General features: G+C 49.5%; 1 protein-coding gene across 2 annotated transcripts; it reads left to right on the forward strand.

Annotated features, from left to right (window-relative positions):
• The first annotated feature begins 6,034 nt into the window (after positions 1-6,034).
• Positions 6,035-9,286, forward strand: DIO3 (iodothyronine deiodinase 3). 2 transcript variants are annotated; one of them, XM_027849267.1, is made up of 2 exons: positions 6,035-6,726; positions 7,597-9,286. In XM_027849267.1, exon 2 carries the CDS (start codon positions 7,907-7,909, stop codon positions 8,897-8,899), a length of 993 nt encoding a protein of 330 aa, XP_027705068.1. In that variant the 5' UTR covers positions 6,035-6,726; positions 7,597-7,906; the 3' UTR covers positions 8,900-9,286. The 2 variants fall into 2 exon arrangements, with proteins under 2 accessions (XP_027705068.1, XP_027705070.1); XM_027849269.1 differs by having other exon boundaries at positions 6,035-6,397.
• Positions 9,287-9,292: the final 6 nt, after the last annotated feature.

Here is a 9,292-nt window from a genome sequence, read left to right on the forward strand (position 1 = left end):
CTCTCTCTCTCTCTCTCTCTCTCTCTCTCTCTCTCTCTCTCTCTTCTCTCTTCCATCCTCCCCCACCCTGGTATCTCTCTGTCTCCCTGTCTCTCTGCCTCCATCTCTATCTCTTTGTCTCTCTCTGTCTCTGTCTGTGTGTGTGTGTGTGTGTCTTTCATTTTCATCAGCTCTGATGGTCCAATTACCACTTCAATACAGATGACTCCATAACAAAGCTATGCAGGTCTAATCTCTCTCCTGAACTCCAACCCCACATTCTCAGCTTCCTATTGGATGTTCAGACCTACATGTCCCCACTAGCATTGAAAAGTCAACAAAATGAACTCATCCCCTCTCCCTTTATTCCACTCTAAAATCCTTCCTCAGACTGGTCCTTACACTTTGATTGTACATCTCATTTGTTTGGGGGAAAAAAAGGAGAGCACAAGAGTAAACTTAAGACCTAAGGAATAACTTACTTTTTTCAGTTGACGGCACCACCATTTTCCTTGTCACCCAGGGTCGCAAACCTTGGAGATATTCTTTACTCTTCTTACTCCCTCACCCCACCCCCATCTAATCTCTTACCTAATCCTACCCATTTCACCACAATGGATTTCATGCCCATTACCTTTTCTCTCCTCTTAATTTGTCAGACAATATAATATGGTGGCTAGAGTCCTGGCCTTGGAGTCAGAAAGATTAGCTCAGATCTTTCTGATCCTCAGTTTCTTCATCTCAAAAACTGGAGATAACAGCAGTGACATCATGGGGTTGTTGTGAGGATCAAATGTCATTATGTATATAAATTGCTTTGCAAACATCAAAGCATGCATTTCCTCACCCAGACATCCCCTGTGCCAGTGAAATCACATGTCCAGGCCCTATCTCCATTACTACTAGTTGATGCCCTCATCACCATTTACCTGGACTGTTGTCATGGCCCTCTAATGTCTCTCCCTGCCTCCAGTCTAGAATGTCAGAGCTGGAAGAGGCTTCCCTTGGCAACCCTTCCTTGTCTCCTCCTTTGCTGATTCCATGGCCTCTCTGACTCTCCACTTTCTGCTTATCCTGTTGGCCAGTCAGCTACTCTAGCCCTGATGTTTGGCATGAACCCTAGTTCTCTAGACCCAAGTTGGAAGCCCCTAGCTACCCATACCCTAGCTCAGACTAGTGATCCCCAGAGATCCACAGTCCAGCTCTGATAACTTGTGACACATCCATGTCCTTAAAGCCTGCCAGGCCTGACATTTAGAACAGTAGCTTTGCAGAGCCTGGCACTGTGTGAGGCTCAGGTGTTTCCCAATCTCTTTGCTCTAAATAATCCTGCTCATTTCTGAGTACTCAGTCAGTCAAGTCGCTATGCTACTCCAATTTCACTTCTGTATGATGCAGAAGAGTTGGACTGGGGAGGTTAGCTTGCTAAGTAAATGTCCAGAAACACCTAAAATTCTACACCTCCCTCAAGGTCTAGCTCACATTTAAACTCTTCTAGAAAGCTTTTCCTGATTATCCTGCTGGGAAATAATTTCTCCCTCCTTAGATCATTCATGGCCCTTTTTTTTTTAAACCTCCCCTACGTATTTGTTCCCCCACCCCAGAACATAGAACTGAAAGGACTTCAGAATTCAGAACTCTACTTCAGGGGTTCTTAACTAACCCAGGGTCTGTGATTTTTTTTTCAGTATTTTGATTATAATATAATTTATTTCCTTTGTAATCCTATGTATTTCATCTTATGCATTTAAAAACATTCTGAGAAGGAGTCTGTCACCCAGCTGCCCAATGGGGTCCATTGGACAAAAATGGTAAAAAAAAAAAAAAAAAAAAACCATGATCTAGTCTAATCTTATTTTACAGCAGAGGAACCTGAGACTTGGGGCAGGGGACAGTGGCTTGCTCAAGATCACACAGAGGAAACAGGATTCAAACCCAAGTCTTCTAAAGCTAGAGTTTGTGCTCCTTACACTATATTATGTTACCTCCCTATTATGTTTTACCATGTACTATAGTTATTTCTACCCTCATCTCATTTTCGTATTAGAATGAGGATCCCTTGAGGAACGGAGTCTGTGTCTTATTTTTTTAATCTAATTCCCTTCATCCTCTAGCACCAATAGAGGACCCTACTCATTCAAGTACTTAGGAAATGTTTATCCAATTGACTGAATAATAGCAACATTATTGCAAGTGGTAATATTTAAACTGCCATTTTGGGCCCTTTATCAGCGTCACTTCAATTCACATAAGCAATGTTACTCATTTTGACTCTTGCTGATGCTTTTAAATTATTTATTAATTTAAACTACAGATTCTGAAGAATTTGTAGTTGAGAACAACTTATTACCCACTGGTTTGTGTTAATATGTTCTCAGTGATAAAACAATATTTTTTAACAAGAAACTATTCTATAAATGAAACTTGCTGATCATTCTGTCAAATATTCCATTCCTTTAACTGATCCTAGTACAAATGGGCTACTCTGTTCCCTGAACATAACATATCCTGCACTCTCCCATCTCTGTACCTTTCTTTGCTCACAGTGTTCCTTAGACCTGAGATACCTTCCCTTCCTGTCTTATACGTTGAATTTATACCCATTTTTAAAGCCCAACTCAAAGACCACCCCCTCCAATGAGATTTCTCCAATTCCCACCCACATTGGAAATTACTTTTCCCCAATGAGACTTCATATATCACTTGTTTCTGTACCTCCAAGATGCATTTATTATGTCCTAGAGTTATCTGTTCATATGTCTTATTCCCCACAATAGTCGATCTTAGGGTCATAGATCTTAAGCTAGGAGTGGCCTTAGAAGTTGTCTAGTCCAACCCCACTATTTTGCGGATGAGGAAACTTAGGCCCAGAGAGGTAAATTGATATGCCCAAGGTTCCTCAAGTGGCAAGTGGCAAAACTGGAATTCAAACATCGTTGCTTAACTCTGGAGTCAACTGTCTTTCCATGATGCCTCCATGTAAGCTCTATGACCTCTGTGCTTTCCCAGTACCGTTCTACACACCAGACTTAATACATATTTGTTGAATTATTTAGTTGAATTGGGCATCTACACTATCCTAATTTAGTGAGGGTTTTGCTCCAGCAATCCTTTTGTTTTATTTTTCATCAGCTCTGTAGGTCCTACTCCTGCTGGTTTTCCTGGAAATCCATCTGAGGCACAAATGTGATCGACTCACAGTGGTTCTGTTGACTGATTTAACTTTTGTTCAGTCATTTCAGTCATGATACTTTAACATAAAGTCAGTATAATTTAGCCATTATGGTTCTAGTGGCCAATATTATACAGAAAATCAAGAGGTTCTCCAACCTACCCCAAAACATTGTATCAATCTAAAGCCTCAGTGATCTCATCCCTACCACACTCTTACATACCCCACCCCCACCGCACCCCCATCACTAACATAGAAGGTTCTGGGTAAGTGGTCTTCTAAGTTAACAAGGACTCAAAATAGGCTAACTCTTCCTATCTTTAAGGGAGTCAGCCTTTCTCTTGGGATTTTAAGTGTTCCATTAATTTTATGCTAATCAATAGTAAATGATTACTGAAGAGTAACCAGGGACCCAGGAAACTACCCTCTCCCAGGACCTGTTTTACAGAAACAAAGAATTCCAGACTCTTCCTAAGCTGTTCAGAGGTGAACACATTGATAGATTTCTGATTCCCCTCCTTTCCTTTCCTCTGCCCGCCCTCTGGTGGAGCTATGGGATGGCCCAAAATGGCAGGCTCAGGAAAGAAGGAAAAAAAGGGGACCAGTGAAGGGCCTGAATAATCCACAAGCTGGATACTTCATCTACAAATTGAAACCATGGTGTTGATTACAAACTCAGAGAAAGGTGACTTTGTCTTCTTGAAGAGAAAGGATGGCTTTTTGGAGAAAGCCAAATCCTACCATTATAATAGGAGTTAGATCACCTTCACTCTTCAGGATAGGGAAGGAGTAAGAGGCAGGTTTGCTTTAGGGAACCCTCCTCACCCTCACCCAAGTCCTGCACATGTATGAGTGGAAGAGGAAGGATGAAAAGCTGGCATGGAGGGTAAGGAAAGATGAAAGACAGAAGAGAAAGGTGCTGCCTGATTTGGAGAAGGGGAAGTAAGGTCGAATGCTATGTCTGGCAAGAGAATGAGGTAAAAGACCTGGGTACTAGTTCTAATTTTTCCACTAAGTCTCTGTGTGACTTTGAGAAAATTACTTTTCCTTTCTGAGCCTCAGTTTCTTCATCTGTAAATTAATTTCTAAGTTCCCTTCCATCTTTAACTTTGTGATTCAGAGATTCTAAGGTTCTTTCTAGCTCAGAGGTTTTATGTTCTAAGGTTCCTTCTAATTCTGTCACTCTACCATTCTTGGGGGGGGGGGTGGAGAGGAGAGAAGACGAGACAATGAATATACCTACCTCAACAGACATCTCAATAGGCATTTGAGAATAAAACCTTAGAGGGGGAAATGCTGTCTTGTCTCCCAGGCTATTCCCATAATTAATCGCTGAAACCTAGGGTCAGACAGTGTGTGAGTGTGTGTGTGTGTGTGTGTGTCTGTGTGTGTCTGTGTCTGTGTGTCTGGGTGTGTGTGTGTAGTTCATATTCCTAAACTGTGGCAGAGGGGAAAGTGGCTGGAGGTGGGGCTAGCTGTCTCTGCAGGGAAGCAGGACCTCAGAACCCCCAGATGCCAACAAGAGAACTCTTCCTCAACGCTCCTCCCTACCCGAGGTTCTTTGAAACAAGTCCTATATAAGGGACTTTGAGGAATGGTCAGAAAAGAGAGGCTGAGCTGCCTGACTGGCTGTACTAATGCAGTGCATTCGGTTTGAAAAGAATTCTTAATCTGCATCTGGGGGAGAGGTGCCCTCCTCCAAGTGGAGGCAACTCCCGGGGATTTGGGCCCCTTCGAATGCTCAATCGCGCGAAGACTAAGCCCTCAGTTAAACCCGCTCAGTCCACCCACTTCTTCGCTGCTGCTCTGCCTCAGATCTCTTGGTGGTCCCCGGAGAAGCAGTCCAGAGTGCAATCCGTGACCACCACAATCTCTTGAGGCAGCGGTGTGTAAGCACCCAGGGATCGTTTGAGACCAGTGGATCCGGGACTCTTCCTCCACCTCGCCCAGCAGCAGAAGGCGGACAAGTCCGCGGCTGCCCCAGAAGAGACTCCATTTCTGTGCTTGCCCTAGCCCCCAAGATGTCATAGGAGTTAGAATTGGAAAGTCATATTCTAGAACGTGCCCCCTTCCTTTTGCGGATGGGGATACTGAGGCCCGGGAAAGAAATAGGACTTGGCAAGGCCACAAAACTAGCCAGAATCAGGCTCTGGTCTTGAACCGAGGTCTTAAGACTCCAAGTCCACGACTTTCTCTGTCACCACCCCTACTACCCCCAGATGCCCAAGGTGACCAGAGCTGCTCATCTTGAGAAGCTGATACCTGGGGCAGATAGCTGGGGCAGATTGCTCGGGATGCCTTCGGGAGCAGCGTGCAAGTTCTGGCTCGAACAGTTCTCTCAAATCTGCCTCCCTCACACTCCTGCTCTCTCCTATGCCAGGGGCCCACCACTTTATACATTTTGCTTACTCGCTCGCTGTTTGCGTTTCCTAGCTGGAGAAGGGCTGATACTGACAGGGACAAGAGGGGCGTCGGGAGAAGCCAGTGTCCACATTTCCGAATCTCAGAATGACTGACCTAGAAAGAACCGTTGAAATCACCTAGCGAAGACCATTTTACAGTTGGGGAAACTGAGGTCCATAAAGGGGGAAGTCCAAGATTACAAAGCCAATTGGTAGCGGAGCTGAATTTGAGCACCGCTTTTCTATCATTGAATCCTCCACCGTTCACTAGTCCCAGGTGAAAGCTCCCCCATCCCCCAGTTATTTACATTTACACACACACACACACACACACACACACACACACACACACACACGACATCCCAGGAAACCTCTCTTTACTTAGTGTTGGCTCTCCCCGGGCGCTGCCTCCCCGCCCCGGCTGGAGTGTAACCAAGTGTAGGAAGACAAAGTTCAGACCCAGGGAGGCGGCTTGGCGGGGCCAGCCACGTTGAGGAGGAGGGAGGGTGCCCCGTGGATCCCCCAGAGCAGACTCCAAAGCAGAAGACGCGGGCAGCAGCGGCTTGGGGAGCTGGGGAGAGGAGCCTGTCCTCCCCACAGAAGGCTTAGGGAAAGCTGGCACTCCAGGCAAGGGGCGAGAGCGTGTCCCCAGCACCTCGGGACCGGACCTACTGAAGCTGCGGGCCACGGGAGACCCGAGCCCTCATGCTAAACCTCGATTCGGGGGATAGGCGCCTGCCTAGGTCTCCAGCTCTCGGCCAACAGCTACCCCTAGCGGAAAAGCGACCGTCCCGTCCCCCTCCGTGCTTCCCAGGGCGTTCCGAGATTCGGCTAGAGAGCCAGGGTAATGAGGCGTGTGCTCTCCCTACTCCCTGCCCTCTCCAAACCCCGAACTCTGCTCCTAAGCTATCCTGCCGGGAGGCCACCGGGAAACCCTGGCCCCAGCTGCCCAGGACCCCCAACTTTAGCTATCCCTCAGACTCCATGCACTCTTCTGCCAGCCTCCCCACGCCGGGAGCTGAAAGCCAACCGGAGCTGCTGCTCCTTGGACGGACAGGCGGCAGGAGTTCGGGGCGGCGTTAGCGAAGGTGTAGGGCGGACTCCGAACTCCGAGATGGGCTGTGTTTGTGCTGCGGGACAGTTCAGGGATGTGAGCATCTATAGAGTGAAAAGGTGCGGAGTGGAAAGCAAAGGATGTGGGACCAGAGGGATTCGTTGTATGGGGATAGAGAGCAATGTAATGTATCCGTAGTTTCACAGGTGTAGGGTGCAGGATTGAGTGGGATGAGGTTGCATCGTGGTGATTTGTGCGTCCCAGGAGTGAGGTACACCGATAGGGTGTGGTTCGGGGTGGTGGAGTTGGAGGAAGATTGGGGGTGGAGGAAGGTGGGAGAGCGGGTTATTCCCGTAGCAAGGCTAGAAAGAAGAGTGGGTCTCAGAAGCCGAAGTCTGCCAATCGCTGTCCCCTGTCTTACTGGGGGAGATCCGTCGGTATGGGAGCCGCCTTGAGATGTCTGGGAGGTAGGTGCTCCTAGGAACAGCAGTCGTTGGGTTGGACTTGACGAGTCAGTACGGCTTTCTTCTACCCCTATTCAACCTCACAGTACGTCCCGGTCCTGCGGCAGAGCCTACAGGGCTTCTGGGCGCAAGGAGAGCGCGCCTAGACGGAGAAAACTCTCAGACTTCCACTGAAAGCTAAAGGCACCTAGGGCTTCACTTGAGACACTCCTGCTCAGTGCGGCCCTGGTATTCAGGTGGGAGACCTCCCAGCCGTGGACGCCTCCCCTCCCCCGTCCCAGTAGAAAAACTTGGAACTTTAGAAAGGGCGGGCATTAGACGAGGACGGGGGTGTGAGTACTTCTGTTCCCTGCCCTGAGGAAGACCTACTAGGGAGCGCAGCACAGAGAGCTCTTTGTGGTGCAGAGCAAAGACCTCTCCCGACTCAGGGGCTGGGTGATTGAGAGACCTGAGTTCGAGCCTCGGCTTCGCCATTTCTGTTCCTGTATAATTTTAAGAAAGTGCTTTCCCTTTTCCTTGCCTCAGTTTCCCCCCCTTTCTAAATGAGATGGGTCTAGAAGACGTCTAAGGTCCCTTCTAACTATGATGTTAGGTAAGTTCTGTATCCTCCTCCCCTTCACCCTCCTCCGGCTCTCCCTGCTCCATGGCACGTCTCTAGCCCCTCGTTTGGTCCCTCTCTCCCCTCCTTGCCTGTTTATTTTTAGGTCATTGGCGGCGAGCTCTAGGTAATCCCCAGGCTGAAGTTCCAAGGGGGCGGGGCCCTACTGGGGGCGGAGTCGCCTTTTCTTTTAAACCCGCGACTATAAATCCAGTTTAAGGGGAAGCGGGATCTCAGATGAGCAGCCCGGACCCAAGTCGGCTAGGGGAGCGAGGGGGTGGGGCCCAGGGCGGCCGCGGCCGCAGCTGCCCAGCTGCGCCGCGGCTAGCCGGTAGGCTCCACTCCCTCCTGGTTCACACCTTGGGCTTTCTTACCCAGGTGGCCGCCTGCTGTTTCCTGGGCCCGCGCTTCCTGGCCACAGCGGTGACGCTGTGGCTACTGGACTTCCTGTGCATCCGCAAGAAGGTGCTGATGAGACGCCAGCGCGAAGGCGAAGCTGAGGACCCCCGGAAGGCGGGCGGGGGCGTGGGCGGGGGTGGAGGAGTGGAGGAGGATGGGGCAGCTGTTATCTTGTTCCCGGGGCTACCCCCTGATGACCCGCCAATCTGGGTCTCTGACTCCAATCGGCTCTGCACTATAGAGTCGCTGAAGGCTGTCTGGCACGGGCAAAAGATGGACTTCTTCAAGACTGCCCACAAGGGCTCCCCAGCCCCCAATCCCGAGGTCATTCAGCTGGATGGACTGAAAAGACTGCGCATCTTAGACTTTGCGCGGGGCAGCCGGCCACTGGTCCTCAACTTCGGCAGCTGCACCTGACCCCCGTTCACGGCGCGACTGCGCGCCTTCCAGCATCTCGCCTCCACCTTCTTAGACATCGCAGACTTCTTGCTCGTCTACATCGAAGAAGCCCACCCTTCCGACGGCTGGGCCAGCTCAGATGCAGCCTACGACATCCCCAAGCACCAGTGCCTTCAGGACCGGCTGAGGGCCGCCCGGCTCTTGCAGGAGGGCGCACCGGGATGCTTGCTAGCGGTGGACACCATGGACAACGCGTCCAGTGCAGCCTACGGTGCCTACTCTGAGCGGCTCTATATAATCCAAGAGGCCCGAGTCATGTACCAGGGGGGACGAGGCCCCGAGGGCTACAAGATCTCAGAACTGAGACACTGGCTTGACCAGTACAAAGACCGCCTGCAGAGCCCACAGGCCTCCGTGGTCCTACCTGTGTAATTGACCGTTTCCAAAACAAAGAACCCCAAACATGCAATTGAAGGTTTTCAATCACAGAAAGTGACAGTTACACAAAAGAAGGGGGAAGGGAGAATTAACCCATTGGGGGGGTGTTCCAATGGGGGAAACACCTCTCTCTTCCCTCCTCCCCAAATTCCATTTTTCTCTCGTTTTTTTTCCTCCACTTTGTTGACTGCAGTGCGAACATTGTATATGTTGCGCGTGTGCATGCGTGTGTAAACCTGTGTAACTCTGTGAGTGCCCGTTGTTTCCCGCAGAGAGAAGACACCCCTGCCACCTGGGACAACTCAATCTCTACGGGGCCAATCCTTGTTTGCCTGGGAATAAGGAAGGAAGGAAGGAAGGAAGGAAGGAAGGAAGGAAGGAAGGAAG

Source organism: Vombatus ursinus, unplaced genomic scaffold (assembly GCF_900497805.2).
Source record: "Vombatus ursinus unplaced genomic scaffold, bare-nosed wombat genome assembly UNPS02007284.1, whole genome shotgun sequence".
Lineage (NCBI taxonomy): Eukaryota > Metazoa > Chordata > Mammalia > Diprotodontia > Vombatidae > Vombatus > Vombatus ursinus.